Source organism: Ambystoma mexicanum, chromosome 1p (genome assembly GCF_040938575.1).
Source record: "Ambystoma mexicanum isolate Mex_15411 chromosome 1p, UKY_AmexF1_1, whole genome shotgun sequence".
In the NCBI taxonomy this organism is placed as follows: Eukaryota; Metazoa; Chordata; class Amphibia; order Caudata; family Ambystomatidae; genus Ambystoma; species Ambystoma mexicanum.
The window spans coordinates 987,249,052-987,269,433 of record NC_090921.1 but is presented as its reverse complement, the minus strand read 5'-3'; the positions used below and the strand labels follow the sequence as shown (position 1 = coordinate 987,269,433).

Below are 20,382 nucleotides of genomic sequence, written 5' to 3'. Positions count from 1 at the left end.
TTTGCTGTCTCTCCATAGGCCTTGGATTACTGTCACAGCATGGGAATCATGCACAGAGATGTTAAACCACATAATGTTATGATCGATCACCAACAGAAGAAGGTACGCCTGTAGCGGTTGATGGGGCAATGCAATTTCATGCTGTTTTTAATTGTTGTAGAACTGTTTTTGCTGCCATTAGTAAACCTCATTCCTTAATTCCTCGATTTGGATGTGTGATGAAGCAAATCAGTCTTATTTGAGGCATTAAGGTTTGTACGTGTGCCCGTTTAAACTGAAAAATGTTAAGCAAATGCTGATGTTCCAGTTTAATTCCAAATAAACTGTTTCCATTTTTAAGAAAAATGTGCTCTTGGAAGAACCTACCATCTGAGCACATACCTTTTCTTTGAAGTGCTGCCTTTTATTTGTGCACTTTATTTGCGCAATGTGCTCCTCCCTACCACTTGCCCCCGCTACCCACACATATACATTTCTGTGTATTTATACAGCACCTATGACTGGTATTGAAGTTCTATCGCGCCAGAGGAACGTAGACAACGTTGCAGCCACTCTGAGATGTTAATAAAAAAGATAGTTTTAAATGTAAAAGTAATTGGTCAATTCGACTAAGTCTTTTAAAACGGGTATTCTGCTAAGCACTATTGTCCCCAATGCCTTCTAGCTTCTCTACCCTCCCCACCACACCCCTCCTCAGCATTGCATAATATAGCCTTTGCCTAGTTCCTCGACGGCTGTATAATATAGTTTGTAGGTCAGTCAGGTAGAGTGCTTTAGCTTTCGTGTAAACCTTTTTGAACACTTGGATTTTCTTCTCTATTGAGTGTTTTTATTTTACTACATGCTTCAAAGCTGCTTCCGAGCACATGGAAGGGGAACCTGAAGCCGACAGCTACTGACGTTTGTACGGAGCTGTTAATGTCCCTGATGCTATCTGGCACAATTAGTGATCCAAAACAATTGCAATGACCCGAGATGTAAGTAATGGCCTACTAACAGCGGTCCATCAGGAATTAGAAAAGGAAAGTTTGATCTCTACAACTGTCGACCAGATGAATAATCTGTTCCGCGAAATAGGCTGGCAACCCAGAGATGGTAAATACTCAGAGGAAGTAAATAGAGCACTAAGCAAACGTGTAGATCTCTGGGATTGGCTGGAGAATTAAGAGCCTGAGCAGTTACCATTTTGTGCAATATAGATTGTTTGACTTTAGGAAAGCCCAGAAATATCTGAATATCTGTCCATCTGTCAGACTTAGACGGTTCATATTGTTGCTCAGACTGGAACAACTACCTACGCTTATGACCACAGGGAGAAAAGATATGATTGCTGTTGAGAAGCGCATATGCTGACTATGTAAAATCCAAGAGCAGCTGGAGACGGCAAAGCATCTATTGACTGAATGTCCAGAGATGGCCAGCATATTTTCCCCTCTTTTTGCCAGCTATGTCCATGAAACCACGCATATTGGGGAAGCTTTGTTTTGGCATCATTGTCTCAACTCTAACAGTATACGTTTACTGACAGTCCTGTACACTATCTGGCTGCAAATTGAAGTTAGGTTGGGTACAACTCTATGGATGACTATACTCATTATATGCGGGTAAATACCAAATAGATTGTATGAAACATAAGTATATAGATTATATATTCTTCTATTTTAACTTTTTCGGTAAAAGATAGGAATTATTTGTATTTAAAATTGTACTTGGATTCTGAATCATTTGTACCTAAAATTGTTTTTGGATCATGTTTTAATACTATATGGTATGTAACGTGAAATTTGTGTAAAGTTTATAACTTAAACTATAACACAATAAATATTATTATTATTGCAATGTCGGCTTCTTCCTAAAGTGCAAGGGGTTGTGCTCAAGGGTGAACAGTAGGAGGGAGTTAAAAATGAAGACTTAAAACGTTGTCAGATTTGGCCACTTGATAGTAAAAAAATACATCAGTAGAGTATAGAAAATGTGGTTGCGCTTATTCCTTCATGCGCCAAGTTATAATAAAGAAAAGAAACTCCAATCAATTGGAATATAGTGATTGAGGTTTAATAGTTAATTAGGATGAGTGCCCTTTGTGATAACACGTGTTTCAACGAACTATGCCGTCTTTCTCAAATCAGGGCTATTAAATGCAAAAAAAGGGGGGGATACAAATAAAATGTCCAATTGTAGCACAAACATTATAACCATTATGACACACAAGAAAAGTATCCAATGCAACACAGACATAAAAGGAGGGGGGATGGGGAGGATTGTTTAAGGTAGAGATTATTAGCATCGAAACGAATCAAACAATATCCGTAATCATAACGAAATTCAAACATTTATAGTGATGGAAAAAAACAAATAAACAAAACCACAGGGTAGTGGGAAAGGGAGAGCAAAAAACAGAAAAACACAATGAGTTAATTTCTCTTTAAAAAACATGAAAAAAAGAAATATGTAGCATCTGAGCAAAAATCAAAGCATACCTAATGGTATTGTATACAAATGTGGAACGTTGCTTTTCAGCAAAAGAATGGAAATGAAAAGTCTCGGGTTAAATCCCAACCTGTCAAATGAATTTGTGGTAATATATATGGTATTGATACACCCGTTCCTTCTTAAAGTCATAAATTCAGAAAGTGATAATTACACTGAATTTTAATTTAAGTGTGCTCAAAGGTAAGGGATTCGTGTATGGTGTCCTTCTCATTAAGTCCCAAGTAACTAAATTACTATCTCTATATTTGCACTTCTTTTTATGGTTTATCCCGGTGGGGGGCCGTTGTAAGAGTTAAATTCATACTATACGTTCGTGAAATGTCAGATACTGGTGCGTAAAAACTTCCTAGTATATGTACATATGACATTCAAGACTCAAAAGACTACGTGATAGACTAACATCTGTATCTAATTTACTGGTGGTCTCTTAGTAAGGCAGGACTGCCGTGCAAACTTTAAATAAAGAACCCTACGAACTGGTATGTCTTATCTCTGCAATTCAAAAAAGAGAGCTCCGTACGATTCTGTCCACGTTCACAGGACAAACAAAAATGGAGGCTTTAAATAGTTGTTTACACCGGTTGCCCTGGTTACCACGAGAGTCCTTCTACAGTTTCTAGTATGAGCGCCATCTTTTGGGCTACGGAAGGCTAAGATATTGGTCTCTATCTTATGAGCCCATACTTTGCTCGAATTAGTGCTTTTCTTAGAAATTAAATTTGTAAATCAGTAAATATCGACTGGTTCTAGGAGTGCATTGTAATAGTTGGATTATATAACTTCAAATTAGAAAGGACATAGAGTCCTCCATTATAGGTGCATCAAAACACTGTTGATTTTGTTTAACTGGTTGGTAGATAGCCGTGGTTAAACACCACATGTATACATAAATGAAGTCCTTATGTAACCCTAAGTCTATAATTGATCCCTAAGTGTATCTAAATGGCGTTTTTTATCCCATTACACGTTAATCATGTTTCATTAGCAATCAGATTTGTTCCCGTTAGGTTCTGAATGTAAATCTTACTTTGCTGGAGCTGTTAAATAGAATGCAGAGTAAATAAATTGCATGCTACATTTTAGAGTCTGGCTCATAGTTCACAATACATATCAATTTACAGGTATCATGGAAATGAAGACATTTCATTATCCGAGTTCAGACCTCTTTCTACTGAACGAAAACGGCTTATTAGTTTGGCTTCTTCTTGTCTTAATTTCTTCTCAAGGTCTCCTCCTCTCGGTCCCAGTGTCACTTTTTTTAAACCTACATATGTGATGTCTTTTTTGTTGCTAAGTTGGTGTTCTTTTTGCCAGTGGGATGCCAATGGTAAATTAACATTCTGGCTTCCAATGCTTGCCAGGTGTTCCCGAATCCTAATTCTCATTTCCCTAATGGTACTTCCGATGTACACCTTATTACATTGACAGATTATTGCATAAATCACGAATTTCGTTTTGCAATTGATGAAGGCCGTAATTCTGTATTTGATGCCAAAAGAATCTTGAAAAAGTTCTGTATTACCCGTTGCATACTGGCACATCATGCAGGAGTTACATTTTCGAATCTAATGAATCTAATTTTCTCTGACTGGCTCTGAATTGGCTTTCTGGACATCCGTGTCTGTTTGTTGAGTTTCAAGGCTTGCGCACGAGCTTTGATGATATGTTTCATGCCATATCCTCTGGCTAGAAATCGAGATGAGATCAGTTCACATTCTTGATCAAAGGCTGCTTTTGCCGAACAGTTTCTGCGTGCTCTTATGAATTCTCCTTTAGGAATATTTTTGATAACCGCATTGAAATGACATCTTGTCGCGAACAGGGTATAGTTCGCCTCTGTTGGTTTTCTATAGGTCCTAGTCATTAGTTCATTTTCTTTAACATAGATTGTCAGATCCAAAAAGTTAACCTCCTATTTACTGGATGTTCCAGTAAATTGGATTCCCAGAGTATTTTGGTTTGCACGTTGTTTGAATACTTGTCATTCCCCTTCCAAATGAGAAAAATAGTCTATATATCGAGTTCATAAAACAACATTTTCACCATAATTAGTGTCTCTGTCGCGTAACGCATGCGACAATTATAAAAAAAAAAAACCTCCTTTCAGGGCGCTGAGATCCACTTTGCCAAGTGTCCACAAAGGTCCTCATCAAGTTGATTTTGCTGTTTTGTACATCAGTAGAGTACACTGCAGTAAACACACTTTGAATGGATTGTGTCCTCCAACGTATTCCACATCTTTGACATGTAATGTCCACAGCTATGCTACTTCGGAAATTTTGCAGCAGAGGGCGTCCTGCGTCGATGGTGTTGGGTCGATGTCTCTCGAAGGCCTCTGTCGAGGGCGACGTCACCGAATGTTATAAATAGGACGCACGGTGACCCTAGCCTCAGTTTTTTCGCAAATGTGTTTGCTTCGAGAACTCAGCGCGCCGGGTGTATTCTTCAGAAATGTCTTCATCTACCCCTTCGACTCCGCGGTTTGGCTTTAAGACTTGCCGGGACTGTAAGTCTAAGATGTTGATTACGGACCTGCACCGCATTTGTTTGTGGTGTCTGGGCGAGAGTCCTGACACCGACAATTTTTCGAAATGCCAGTCGCTGACTGCTAAGGCCTTGCGGGAGAGTAAGTGGAAGTTACAGGTAGGTCGGGGTACTAAACCATGTAACTCCTGAAAATATGCAAAAGGGATGTCCACCGACGATTCGAGGGGTGACTCTCCTCGTCGGAAGGAGTCCTGAGGAACTTGATCCCAGAGTGGGTCCCGCCACTAGTCGTCCTTGTCTAGGAACTCCCAGAAGTAGCCTTCTCTGTCCTAGTCGGATGATAGTGCCACACGGAAAATGGCTTGTCCCACTAAGTCCTCGACGGAGGAATGGGAGGCCTTCAGGGAGCAGATGCTGGTGATTTTTCAATCCCAGGGCACAGTTCCGTCCGCGCCTTAGGGAGAAGCCGGCAGGGAACAGTCTTGGTCCAATGATCGTGCCTTCGGGCCCGGGTCCTCCGCGCGATACTCTCTGGGAACCGTGGAGGTCCCATTCGGACATGGTTCAGGTTGATTGCCAGAGACATGCTAGATCTAGTTCTTGGTCTTCGTCCCCGGCGAAACTGCAGAAATCTGGTAAGGACTTGAGGTTGGCGTAGACTCTGTCAGCGCTGTGTTCTGCAGATACAGAGGTCGATGGTTTGCCTTCACACCAGCCCTCGGCGCCGTTGTCGACGTAGACATCCAAGCCGTTGCCACCTTTAGGGGCCTTTTGGCCGGAATTTGCTGATGGAGGTCTCTGGTACTGGGGATCCTCCAAGGAATCCAGACCCACTTCTGTCCCTAGGCAGGAGTTTTCTTCCTCCGGATGAGATCTACGAGGATTTAGGAGATTTCAGATTTGGAATTTGACCCTGTTGAGCCTGACGTGGCTCCTATCTTTTGCGCGGACAGTCATTTGGAAGAGTTGCGTCAATCTCTACATGATGCCAGTGGCTTAGACACATCTCCTGAGGTGGAGTTTGGCAGGCCTGAATCTGGGTCTCATGCTTAGTCCTCTTATATGAGACTGATGGCTAGGGTTAATGAGTATCTTGATTGGTCTAGTCCTCCGGATTAATTTGTTCAGGATGACTTGACTGATATTTTGGATCAATGTCCATCCACTGACCCAGTGTTGCCTTCATTTGCTTTTGCAAAAAAGAGTGGCGGCTGCTTGGCAGACCCCGGAGTCTCTTCCGGCGTTTAACAAGTCGTTAAATAAAAAATACCGTCCTTCCAGTAGCGACCCCCGCTACCTATCCACTCACGAGAGTTTGGTGATTCAGGCGGCTACAGCCACCTCGAGGCAGGCGGCGTACCCTACCATCCCTCCTGATAGGAACGTCAATCGCTTCGATGGTTGGCACGCAAGGTGTTTTCTGTGGGCAGTATGGTGCTGAAGTCAGCCAACTCCACTTGTGCCTTGGCAAGATTTTCACACTCTCTGTGGAATTGCATCTCTTTAGCGGCTGAGCATATTCCCGAGGGGGAAGAAAGGGATGGGTTCCTTCCTCTCCTGCAGGATGGCAAGGATGCCATGTGTGAATCCCTTCAGTCTGGGTTGGACATGGCCGACAGTGTTAGCCGGTCCATGGCTGCGAGTACCGTTATACGCAGGTTTGCGTGGTTGCGGAAGTCGGGTTTTGCTCCAGATGTACAGGCCTGTCTTCTTTACATGCCCTTCGATGGCTCTCATTTGTTTGGTAGCAAGGCTGACTAGAGCCTTGAGAGGTTGCAGACCTCCAAAACTGCTGCTAAATGTTTGAGTGCAGCAGTGCGTCAACCTCCGCCTTTTCGTCCTAGGGGACAACAGTGAGGGGAGGTTCCTTTTTGTTACTACTCCTCTTTTGGTAGGACGAGAGGAGCCGGCAATCAAAGAGGTCAATGAAAAAAAGTACTGGTGGTGGTCGGGGAAATAGAGGTGCCAAAGCCACTCAAGCAGCAGCCTCTTTGCCTTCAGGCGCTGCCACAGCCGCTCCAAAACTACTATGAGGCCATGTTACATTGTTCTTCGGTTTGGGGCAGACGCTCAGCATCTTGAAGAATGGCGAGCCATTACTTCGGATGCATGGGCTCTGGAGGTAATGGCCCACGACTACTGCCTGTCCTTCATACATTGGCCTCACGACAATCCACTGGGGAGTCTCTTTGAAGCTTCCGGATCCGCTCCTTAACCCTGAAATCTTAACCCTGCTGGAGAAAGGCGCTACAGAACTACTGCCTGTAGCGGAGAGGAACAAGGGATGGTATTCCCCATGTCTGATTACAAAGAAAGAGGGGAGACTGAGACCGATCTTGGACTTGCGTTGGTTAAACAAGTTCCTACAGAAGGACAAGTTCAAGATGGTCACTCTTTCTCGACTCCTTTAGGCCCTTTGACTTCAAGATTGGTTGGTGTCGCTGGACCTACAGGATGCTTACTTTCATGTGCCGATTCATCCAAAGCACAGAGTACCTGAGGTTTGCGGCTGGCAGCTCGCACTTTGTTTCGGATCCTGCTGTTCAGACTGACCTCCGCCCCAAGGGTCTTCGCCAAGCTAATGGTTGTGGTGGCAGCGTATCTCATGCGGGGGGTGGAATCCCGCCTATCCCTACCCGTACTGGCTGACCCGAGCACGTTCTCCAGAGCAAGCTCTGCATCATCTGTCTCACCTGCCGCTCCCTCCGCAAGCTGGGCTTCTCCCTCAATTTCAAGAAGTCGCATCTGACACCAACAGCTCCAGTACATCGGGGCTGTGTTGGACACGTCATTGGGAAAGTGTTCGCCTCCCAAAGTGAGGGCTCATCACATTGTACAGATGTTAGACAAATTCCAACATGCCCAGAGTCTTCCAGCTTTCATATTCTTAAGGTTGCTCGGCCTCATGGCATCCTGCATTTTTCTGGTGCCAGAGGCCAGACTGCGGATGAGATCCCTGCAATGGGTCCTCAAGATGCAGTGGTCCCATTTCTCAGCCAAGATGTCTGATACCATTCAGATTCCACTCTGTCTCGCAAGATCTTCTGTGGTGGGCCAGCAAAGGGAATCTGATGAAGGGGGAGCCATTTTGGCAACCTTGACTGGAGGGGACGGTGGTGACGGACCCTTCACTCACTGGATGGGGGGGCTCATGCCAACGATCTGACTGCCAGCGGTCGTTGGTCTCCATCGGAGTCCAAACTCCACATCAACCTGTTGGAGCGGGGGAAGAGTGTCCTGATGACCGAGAACACAGTGGCCATGCATTACCTCAACAAAAAAGGGGGTGGGGGGGATGGTAGGGGTCACTCCCGTTGTGCAGAGAGGCAATGCGGCTCTGGTTTTGGGCAATCCAGCAAGGAATTTCACTCTCGGCTGTTCATCTGGCTGGAGAGGAGAGGGCGGCGGCGGACGCTCTGAGCAGGCAGAGCACGATCTCGCACGAGTGGGAGTTGGCCCAGGAAGTCCTTCTGGAGATCTTCGCCCTTTGGGGAACCCCACAAGTGTATCTGTTTGACCACTGTCAACCGGAAGTGCGAGAGATTCTGCTAAAGGAAAGGGCCTTAAAGAGGGGCCTTAAAGGACTCATTCATCGTGGATTGGTCATTCCAACTTCTCTACGAGTTTCCTCCGGTCCCCGTCATTCCTCATTTGCTAAGGCGGTTGCAGAGGTTTGGATCCCACATGATCCTCATTGCTCCGGATTGGGCCAGGAGAGCGTGGTACCCAGACCTCCTAGAGATGTTCATCTGTCCTCCACGCCGTCTTCCTTAATGAGAGGAACTTCACGTGCGGGGGGGGGGGGTAGTTTCTCCATCCAGAGGTCAAGACTCTCAACCTTCACGCTTGGTTTCTGAAAGGTTGAGATCCAAGGATTGGGACCTCCCGGATGATGTGAGGTGTTGCTTTCGGCCATGTGGCCGTCAACCAAATCCCTGTACCATTGGCGTAAGTTGTGCGACTGGTGCAGAGGACACAATGTTAATCCTTTTCAGTGTTCCATTCCCATGGTTCTGTCTTTCTTGCTTTCTTTGGCCCACAGGGGTCTTCAAGTAGGTACCATTAAAGGTTACCTGTCTGCGCTGTCTATCTTCAAGCGCTCGTCTGAAGAATGTTCTTATTTTCACATTCCTTTGATTTACCATTTTCTTAAGGGGCTCACTAATGTGTTCCCCACCGTCCCCGTTTCAGGTGCCGTTATGGGATTTGAATTTGGTCTTGAAATTCTTGATGGGTGCTCAGTTTGAACCTTTGCACTCTTGTCCTTTGAGACTCTTTTTCAAGACGGTTTCCTGGTTGCGGTTACATCCGCTCGCAGAGTGAGTGAATTGCAGGCACTTTCATCTAAGCCACCCTTTACTGTGTTCCACAAGGATAGGGTTGTACTGAGGGTACGTCCATCCTTTCTACCTAAGTTAGTGTCTGAGTTTCATTTAAGCCAGAAAGTGATACTTCCTGCTTTCTATCCTCATCATCCCGGTAAGGCAGAGGAGCGACTCCATAGGTTGGACCCTAGGAGAGCTCTGAGCTTTTAAGTTTCTAGGATGTCTAGGGTCAGAGTGGACGATCAACTCTTTGTGGGGTACGCTCGACACCGATTGGACCAGGCTGTTACCAAACAGACCTTGTCCAGGTGGATTATCCTCACCGTTACTGAATGTTAGATTGGCAGGCAAGGACCCTCCTGAGGGTTTGCGGGCTCACTCCACTAGGGGTGTGGCTACTTCCACTGCCCTGCAGCGGGGAGTTCGTATTAGAAATATTTGTGACACAGCTACATGGGCTTCTATCCACACCTTTGTCAAAGATTACTCCCTGGATATGCTCCATGGTCAAGATATGGCCTTTAGTAAAGCACTCCTTTATTCTGCCACCTGATTGGGTATTCTAAATTCTTCTCCCTCCTCCATTTTCTGCTACTGCTTTGGGAGTCTGTCAAAGATGTGGAATACGTTGGAGGACACAATCCATTTGAAGAACAAGTTATTTACCAACTGCTAACGTTCTTTCGACTGGATGTTCCTCCAACGTATTCCACATCGCCCTCCCGGCCTGCACCTCTGGAGAATTTCCTATGCTATTGCAGCTTGCGTTCCCTCAAGGCTATGTGCAGTCAAGCAGGCATTTTGTACGAGCAGGTCACACGTTATGGAGGAAAAAACATAAACTGATGCTACGGCACCGTGTGTCGTATTTATAACATCCAGTGACGTCGCCTTCCAGGGACATCGACCAGACGCCATCGACGCAGGATGCCCTCTGCGGGAACATTTCTGAAGTAGCACAGCTGTGGACATTACATGTCAAAGATGTGGAATACGTTTGAGGAACATCCAGTTGAAAGAACGTTACCAGTTGGTAAGTAACTTATTAATCTAATTAATTCATAATCATTAATATAGTGGCCACATGGACAATATTATTTGGCAAATGTAATACATGGCAAAGTGCATTGTAACAGTTGAGCCTAAGAAAATAATTAATTTGTAGATAAATAGCAGGCACAATTGTCACAAAGCACTTGCATGGCACCATTTGGGTATTCGAGGCAGCGCCATAAACTGGTCAACACTGTTCACCCTCTTCACGTTAGCACTTGAAGCACGAATACCTACAGCGTCCCGCCATACATATTACATTGACTGAAAACCCTATGCCCACTTGTCCTAATCCCCTATAACAGTCTTAAAGTTCAACCACACTTTTGAATTCTTCACATCTATGGGGTTTTTAGCAGTATCGTCCTCTGCAGCTTTGTCATCCCATAGCTTGAGTTGCTCCCACCAAATGGGGCAGACACATGTTTTTCGAGAGTGTCATATTGGATGAGTAATTGAACTATGTCTATTTGTTCTGGTTGCAAAACAGGAGATTCCTGATCCACCCTGTGAAATCTGAAGGGTCCCATCCATATACCGTCTGGTCCTTCAACCATAATAGCGGTAAACAAGGTACTCCAGCATGGGTCTGGCATGGATTCACATGCTCATGAATATTCCCCGTCAGGCTGGGAATCCTCGGAAAGGAAGGAATCAGTATCAGTTTCGTTTCCGATCTGTCTTTCTTAGTAGTAACCAATCACTGGTCTCTGGGTCATACTGCCCCCAGCCAATGACTGCCCTCTCCCTAAACCCTGCCCCTGGCAGCCATCCGCCATGCATTTCGATGGTGGGGCACCCGCGCGCATCTCGCCGCGGGCACAGATTTCCAGACTCCAGCATACCAGGTGACGGTGACGACGGATGCCTCCCTGGAGGGATGGGGAGCGCACACCGGAGATCTTCACGCAAGAGGCCTGTCGCTCCCAGAGGAGAGACCGCTCAACATCAACATACCGGAGCTCCGAACAGTGTTCTGGGCCCTCAAGTAATTCCTCCCATCCCTCAAGGGCAAGGTGGTGAGGATCTTCACCGACAACACCACCACAATGTTCTACATCCGGAAGCAGGGAGGAACCAGATCCCCAGCCCTGTCCAAGGAAGCCCATGATCTGTGGCACTGGGCCGTTGCCCAGGGGATGTTTCTGGTACCTTTCCATCTGGCAGGGATAAAAATACACCATCGCCGACTCACTCAGCAGGGAACTGCGCTCGTGCCACGAGTGGGAACTACACCAGGATCAAGTGGATCATCTCTTCCGACGATGGGGCAAACCCCAAATCGACCTGTTTGCGAAGGTGACGAACTCCAAGTGCCAGAGGTTCGCCAACAGGTTCCCCCAGCCGAGGAGCATGGGCGATGCTTTCTCGTCCCCCTGGGACGGCCTGTTCCTGTATGCGTTCCCGCCGTTGCCGTTGCTGCTCGGGCTCATCAACCAACTCAAGAGGTCCCGGTGCAGGATGATCCTCGTCGCCCCAAGGTGGCCGAGACCGATATGATTCCCGGACCTTCTGACTTGTCAGCGTCCCCACCAGTCAAACTGTCGACGGACACAGATCTTCCCTCCTGTCATGATCTCTGCTTCCAAAAGGTCAGGGTTTTCCCAACTCCCTTGGAAGCAGATCCATAACCCAGGTTCCGAGTGCCAACCAGTCCCAATTGGGACCTTTTGGACCCAGTCCTGGCGCCAGTGGCACCAGGCTCATAAATATGCCCAGTCCCAGCGCTGGACGCGCTGGGCTCATAATGCTTGGGTGGACTTACCTGCAGCAGACCATGCTGCTTACTTGCCTGCCAGTTGAGCCTCCGATCCTCTTCTGTTTGGAACTACTTTTCCTGTTGGGTGGGGCAGGAGCCACTCCCTAGATTCAGAACACTGGAACTCTTCGGGAAAGCAGGAACTCTTTTCTTACTAGGCTTGGCTGTGGAAGGAGACACCTAAGCACTACAGGAGGCTATTTAAACCACACCCGATGGATGAATCTTGCTTTGCGTTATTCTGCAACCTCTGCAGCAGAACGCTCATCGTGTCTTCTGCATCCGGTCCTGGGCCTAAGGAAAAAGGCTTACCATCCTGAATCCAGTCTTCAGCAACACCTATAAAGACAAGAAAGAACAGGTTAGCATTCCGGCATCTGAAAGGCAAAGGCTTACCATCCTGAATCCAGTCTTCAGCAACACCTATAAAGACAAGAAAGAACAGGTTAGCATTCCGGCATCTGAAAGGCAAAGGCTTACCTACTCTTCGTGCGCTCCGGAGGTCTTCACACTGCATTCCGGCATCTGAAAGACAAAAGCTTACCAACTCTTCGCACGCTCCGGAGGCCTTCGGCGCTGCATTCCGCATCTGAAAGACAAAACAAGGTGCGTTTAAAGACATTGGGGAACTTTAATACTCACGTGCCATTACTCCTTTCCACATCTAATCCAGTGGGTATTCCGGCACCCTGCAGCCGCTCAGAACTCGTACCTGCAAAATAAAAAGACAGTTAGAGCGCATCGTGAAGCAGGCAACAAGCGCTTACTTACGTGCTTCCAGGCGCTTCTATTCATCACACGGGCTCCATCTTCAACTCACTTCAGCCCGTCATCCGCCATCGTCGGAACCCTGCAAAACAAGAGACATCATTACTAAAGACTTTAAAGACATTTGAATGACTCAAAACTTACCGTTCGTGCAGTAAACGACGGACAGCAGTTCTCTGAAGTCAAGAGGCCTGCGCTACCTATCCAGTGAAGAAACTGGTTACAGCACCCTGCCCCGAGGCAGATGGAGAGCTCGGCATTCACTTACCTAAGGTGAGAGCGTTAACCTTTGGGGTCTACAGGAGAGGAGAAGAGGAAAGAGATAGGGACACCCCAATAACCCCAGTTCATTAACCCCATATTTTCTATCTGCAGACATCTTACTCTACACGTCAGGCATACAGTGCACAGAGGTCCAGCCCAAGAGCCAACCGGGTGCTACACATCACCTTTGGAGATACGGTAGTCGCCCAGTCAAGACCGGCGCCTCTGCGAGAATCAGGTGAGCGTTACACCTCCAGAGGAGGTGGTGCCTTTCTTCATCACGACCCGGAGTCGCTGAACTTGCAGGCCTGGCTCCTGCAGCACTAGAGTTTGGAGGGTACGATATCCTGGCTGACTGCAGAGAGTTTCTTGCAAAGGCCAGGGCTACGGACACAAGTGGAAGATGTTCTCTGTTTGGTGCTGTGCACAGAAGATCAACCCTCTACGGATTACATCTCCTAAAGTGCTACCGTACTTACTGTCGCTGGCCAAAGCTGGACTAGCGCACACTAAAATCAAGATACATCTGGCAGCGATTTCCCGATACACCAGAACTGCAGGACGGTCGTCCCTGTGGTCTCATTGCCTGTTGAAGGAGTTTATGAAAGGACTGTTCCGTTCGTTCGCGCCGGTGAAGGCTCCAGCCCCGGCATGGGAGCTCAAAGTGGTGCTGACCAGGCTCATGAGGCCACCATTTGAGCCCTTGCATTCGGGTCCGTTGAAGTTCCTGTCATGGAAGACAGCGTTCCTTGTGGCCATCACCTCTGCACGACGCGTGTGAGAGATTCAGGCCCTTTCCTGCAAGCCTCCATACTTTACTTTCCACGAGACGAGGGTGGTGCTGAGGACGCACCCCTCCTTCATGCCCAAGGTGCCGTCAGACTTCCATCTCAACGAGCCCTTGGTGTTACCAGTCTTTTTCCCGTCGCCTTCGTCGCCGGCCGAGAGGACTTTGCACTCGCTGGATGTAGCTAGAGCGCTGAAGTTCTACGTGGACCGAATGAAGTTTCGGAAGACATCACAACTGTTTGTGAACTTTTGACCTGTGAACCAAGGGAAGGCTCTCTCGAAGGCTTCCATTTCCAGATGGCTCTCCGGCTGCATCATGCGCTGTCCTCGGTTGGAAAATCGACCGTTGCCCGGCCGTCCGAGAGCCCATTCGACCAGAGCGATCGCTGATACCACGGCGTTCTTGTCTGGTGTGCCCTTGCTGGACATCTGCAGGGCTGCTACGTGGAGGTCGACGCACCCTGCGTCGCCCGGAATTCCAGGGAGGAGTCCAGAGTCGGCCAGGCAGTGCAACCTGTTCTCTTAAGGTGAGCCTGGTGAGGAGGAAAGAGATGCTTAATGTTGAGTTTTATATAATGCTTAATGTTGAGCATTGCCACCTCCCGTGGTTGTGCATGTGTGTACTGCTATGTATTCTTATATTCATGAGCATGTGAATCCATGCCAGACCCATGCTGGAGAACATGTGAACCCTCCCTCCTACCCCTCTGCTGCTCTTCACTTGGTCATACTGCCACTTTACGTGCTACCAAATCTGAGGATGGCTGCCAGGGGCGGGGCTTAGGGAGAGGGCAGTCTTTGGCTGGGGGCAGCATGACCCAGAGACCAGTGATTGGTTACTACTACGAAAGACAGATCAGAAACGAAACTGATACTGATTTTTTCCTTACCGAGGATTCCCATCCTGACGACGGGGAATATTCATGAGCATGTGAATCCATGCCAGACCCATGCTGGAGAACAACAGTTACAGGTAAGTAACTTGTTCCATACCAGTGTTGTGTAGGTGGGAGACCTGTCTGCAGCATAATTAGCATCCATAACAGATCTTTAAGTAGCCGTGATCCAAGGATGTTCATGTTAGGACAGTTTTTCTGAAGTTCACCTAAGGGCTTAGTAAAATCATTTAATTGAGGCAGTACAAGACTCTACTCTTAGCATATGGCTGTACCACCCAAGTTAAGGGTAGCGTAGACAGAGCTGCCAAGCTTATTTTAGGGGGGAGAGAGGTCTGTGGATTTCAGTACAAATGAAAATGTAATACAAATGGTCCAAAGAAACACAAACTCTATGTATTGTAAAGATAAAGTGTTTAAGTAAAAGTAGGCCGAGGTAAAGCTTTGGGGGGTGTGGGAAATATGTACTATCACAGATCATATAAACACATTATAGAAAAACACAAGACTTTGCTTGAAGGCACACAGAACAAAGCACATAACCTAATTTGGAACACCTAACGGGAGTTTTAGGGGAGTCAAACCAATAGTTAGTTTTTTGATTCATTTCAGTAATACCAGGGTTGTAGACACTATCAGTTCTACCATGATGCTCAGCAAGAAATCACATAGTAATATCAATTGGACAATATACTTGTTTGATCTAGTGAAACACAGATACTAGGAACAGTGTAAACCTAGAACTCTGATTCAGGATAAGTTAATCTACGGGAGTTGAATATTCAATTACAGTTGCTTTTCAGTTCACAGACTGAGGGAAGCAATATATTTTAACTTATTCTAGGATAACAGTTAAAACGTATACACTTTTTACTTGAACTATAAGCAACTTAAAGGCAGGTATAAACCTAAGACTGTTTTTGGTCTGTCTACAACAGCCAGGTAAAGCAAAACCCAATGTTACACTCTACGAATGACTCAAGGTTATTCTAGGTAGGTAAAACCTAAGGCAGACTTATTCTGGACAGGCTTACGGCAAGTCAGGGGAAACAAGACCCAGTTGGGGACACTCATACATTTGTCCTTACAGCAATATAGAAGTGAAACCAAAAGCATTACTTTTGGGAAGAGGCACAACCAAATCACAGGTGAATAATATAACCTTAAATGAGCTTTCTGTTAGAATGGCAAAACCAGTTTCCGAGGTAAGTAAAATAACCTTGCATATACTTTTCAGAATGGCAGAACATTTCTAAGGTAAGTAATAACTTTTGTGTCTGATCACTCTGAGTTACAGTAACCAACCAACTTCTTTTGCAAGTAAGTCACTTTTAAAAATGTATTCTCTTTTGTGGACAAATGGCCCAATCCTTAGAAGTCTTTCTCTTATTCTTGGAGCATGAGTGTTCTCAGTGACAGAGGGGCGGGGGGGTGGGAGGGGTCACTAGGGCCGAGTGTCCAGTGGGCAGGTCAGGATAGGTTCTTAAGTAGCACAAGTCAGAGTTCCTAAGGAAGACTGCTAGAACAAATAAGTACTTTACTTTAGATTTAGTTGAGGGTCCATGGGGTTCACAAAAAAAGACACCCGATGAGTATTCCTGCAGTGGGCCTGGGTGTACTTGACGAGATTCCTCCAATAACAGAAAACACCCCAATACTACACAGGAATCACAAGAGACTTAAGGTAAGTAAATACCCAAGCCAGCACAGTACCTCAGCACAGACGATTTTGCAGCAGTGGGACTTCAGGATCTCCAGCCAAAGACCTGGTCGTTGAATTCCTTCATTAAGAAGACAGAAGACAAGGACATTGGTAGGACTCTTGCAGCAAGGCTCACAGGGAAGGCTCTAGGCAAGGTTTTCCTCATGCCTGGATGTGGCTCTGTGGATTTGGAACCTTTTTCAGGAGCACAGAACAACGAATATCGCTCGTTGGATTCTCATAGTTTGGAAATTCCAGCACTCTGGTGAGGGGACTTTTCGGACGGAATCGTGCCTCTGGAGATCCAGCAGGATGCCCATAAAGTTTCAGAGATTCGGGTTTCGTAAAACCATGAACCACACAATGTCTCGAGGTCCCAGGGTGTTGGGGTATTGCAGCCCTGCAAGGTAGCAGCATGTCAAAATGCAGGTCTTCTCGAGTCTAGTGAATTTCACCAGGCTCTGGGTGGTTGTTTTGGAGTCCCCAGGTCGATTGGAAGGAAGGGCTATAAGCAGCCTCTGGTTAATAATAATAATTAGGCTTTTATATAGCGCTACAAACCCTCAGGTATCTGAGCGCTGCTTATTATTACCCACGGTGTGTGGTGCTCATTTATCGACCTCGGAAGGATGAAAGGCTGAGTTTGGCCCCGCCGGGATTCGAACCTGCGTTAACAGGCTCTGCACGGGTGTCAAAGCGGGCGCTCTACTCGCTGTGCCACTTAACCAGGCTCTCTTGTGGCTGGAAATCATTTTCAGCTGCGTTTTCTTCATCCTCTTCGGTTTTGGTTCCAGTGGTCGACTGTCTTCAGCATCCAGGTTCGGTCTTTTAAACAGGGACTCAGCCAATTAAACAGCCTTGCAACATACAAACTTGAGGGGGGGGGGAGGCAATCCTTTCAGGACTGCCAGCTTCCCTGTTTGCACTGGAATGTCGCACTCAAGCTGGAAGACACAGGGCTGCAGAGTTCTGAACAACTCCCTCGTTTCCTGCCTCTCTGGACTCACTCTGGAGCTTGGGCATGTAGTCCACAGGACTCAAGCTGAAGATAAAAATCTCACAATGGAATTTCCCGCCCTGGATGTCTGGGGAAAGAACAAGGAAGACTAAAATGACAAAACGGGGGCCATTTTGTTAAGATGAGCACACATGGGTGCCTTTACCGGGTCTGTGCAAACAGCTGGTGGTAAAGTTGCAACTAACTAATAAAGGGTTTCACTGCCACCAGCCATTAAAGGTAAGTCTGTCCTTGTAACATACATTTTACATTTAAAATGAGATAGGGGTACTCAGTATCTCCACACACTCCACATAAGGTGGGGGTTGCTGGTCTCGCCTAATAAAATTTAAAAGGGGGCAAAGATCCTTTAACAATAGGCACTTATTGCCAAAAGGTTATCAGAGGATAACTTTTAAAAGGAACTATAGAAAGTCTTAAAAATGACACCCATTAAAGAGTAAAAGATTCTGGGAGTGTGGGAGAATGTCCCCACTCGTAGAGGTGAAAGGAAAAATAATCCATCAGTAAAAGCAAAATGTTTTTGGGTTGACACAGGTCAGGAAGATTTATCATGGATATGAAAATCTTACCTAACAGTGGCGTCTGCTAGCATCCTATCACAGAATAATGCAATCTCAAAACATTGCTACACGATGCTGCACTGCACGCTTTAGCTCTTGCTACACCTGAAGGTTACAAGTGCCTACATGCTGATCGTAAGTCTGGCCGAGGAGGAGGGGTTGCAATTATATTAAGATTCACAGTTGATTTCTATATCCCCACCTCCCCTCAACTAGACTCATGTGAAACAATACAACTTAAACTTAATACAGACGCAACACACTTACTGAGCCTAATAATCATATATAGACCTCCACGAGAAACTCCCCTTTTTGAAGAGCAATTACTGGCACTCGTAAGAGGCACATGTAAAGTGAACACAGCTGTTGCCATTTTTGGAGATTTTAATCTCTGGGCTAACAACCTCCAGGATATGGAAGTCCAATCCTTACTACAAACCTTATTCTGTCTTGGCTTTTCATAATTGGTGGATAGACCAACTCATAAAGCTGGTATACTTGATTGGATTCATACAAAGAATATTGGACCTCTTTTAAAAAATGTAGATTCCTGCCCCATGTCCGATCACTTCATGGTGCACTTTGTACTACCACTGAAATTCAACCCTGTCCCTAAGAAAACAATCATTGCAACTGAAACGCGCGATATAACAAAATACTACAGCTTATGCATTCAAATCCACTATACAACCGCTACTACCACCCTTGCGTGGTAAACTATTAAACTACCCTTGGAAGAATTTACCACTGCCTTTAGAACGTTACTAATAAAGCTTTTGATATCATTGCTCTTCTCTGCCAGGAAAAAAATGAGAAACAAAAAGGATTTTAACTGTTTCTCTCCCGATATAATCGCTGCTCGGAAAAATAAAAGGAAATGCGAATGTCAATGTGAAACCAATCCTTCGCTTCTACTCTATTGACCTATAAAACAGCGGTCAAAGAGTACAAACATCTTACTCTGGAGGCAAAACAACTGTCCCTCAATGACAGAATTGAAAAGGCCTCGATAAAATCTAAAGAACTCTTCTCAGTTCTCAACGAGCTCAAAGGCCCCATCACTGAACATAGGTTCATTATAAACGATGACTGGTGTCAGAACATACTTGATAGTTTGTCAGAAGACCCGGCTTCACCAAGACCGCATCAGGGAAAAGATTGAGTCTCAATGCCTAACCAAGGCATCTTCACCTCCTCTTCTGGAGCTACCAGATCAAGCGATAAAACCTTTTTCATTCAAAAGAATGATGACGGAGGAAGAGGTTTTGGTGATCATTGAAGGGCTTAAACCCACATCATGTAAGGGGCGTATATCTTCAAACACCCTTACACCATGGGTAACAGAACTTGTTAATCACTCCTTTGATGAGGCGGTTGTTCCTATCGGCATAAAGGAGGCATGGATTACCCCACTGCTACAGAAGGATAATCTTGATCCCCTGATGCCTGAAAATTATCGTCTCATTACCAACGTTCCATTTATACTTAAAATCCTGGAAAAGATGGCCTATATACAGCTACAGAATTTTGTTGAAACCTTCATCTTGGCTAAGGAACAGTCCGGTTTCATAACTAATCATGGAACCAAGATGGCACTGTTGGAGCTAAAGGCCAGCATAACAGAAATCATCGAGGAAGGAAATGCTGCTCTCCCTCTCCTGTTGGACTTTTCCTCTGCGATTCGACTTGATCGACCATAAACCTCTAGCAGGAAGACTTCAGAAGATGGGCCTATGCTCCCCAGAATCATTTCTTGGCCCTAGGAGTGCCTGTGTTGCTAAGGGATTCTCAGTCTCTGAAAGTTCCCGTCACACGTGGTGTCCCTCAGGGATTGTGCCTGTCCCCCTTACTTTTCAACATGTATATTAAATGTCGATGCAACCTACTAAAATCTATGGGCATACAATTTGCCAACTATGCCGATGACAACCAGATAGTTGTCAAACTGTCTGGGGTCTATAAAGATGATCTGGCTACTATAAATGAAATCTATGATGCAGAAGTGGATGGCTCTGAACTCTCTTGCCCTCACTGACAAGAAAACTTAGCTGTTGGTCATTAGCACACCTCATAGGAAAGAAAACATGGATGCATGTTAGGTCTTTGAAATAGGTGGCAACAATATCCTAGTTTCGGACGACTGTGTCGACTGCCAATCGCTCACATCGAAGGCCTTGCGGGAGCGTAAGAAGAAGCTGTTGGTCGGTAAGGTGGTCAAGCCCCGGAAGTTGCGTTCCACTGGTCTTTCGACGGACGATTCGAGGG

General features: G+C 46.0%; 1 protein-coding gene across 1 annotated transcript in view; it reads left to right on the top strand.

Moving 5' to 3' along the window:
* Nucleotides 1-20,382, top strand: part of CSNK2A2 (casein kinase 2 alpha 2) — an 876,327-nt gene that overhangs the window by 457,341 nt on the left and 398,604 nt on the right. The window contains exon 6 of the mRNA XM_069654499.1: nt 19-102. Coding sequence (XP_069510600.1) covers nt 19-102 — 84 coding nt within the window. The remainder of the gene's footprint in view (nt 1-18; nt 103-20,382) is intronic.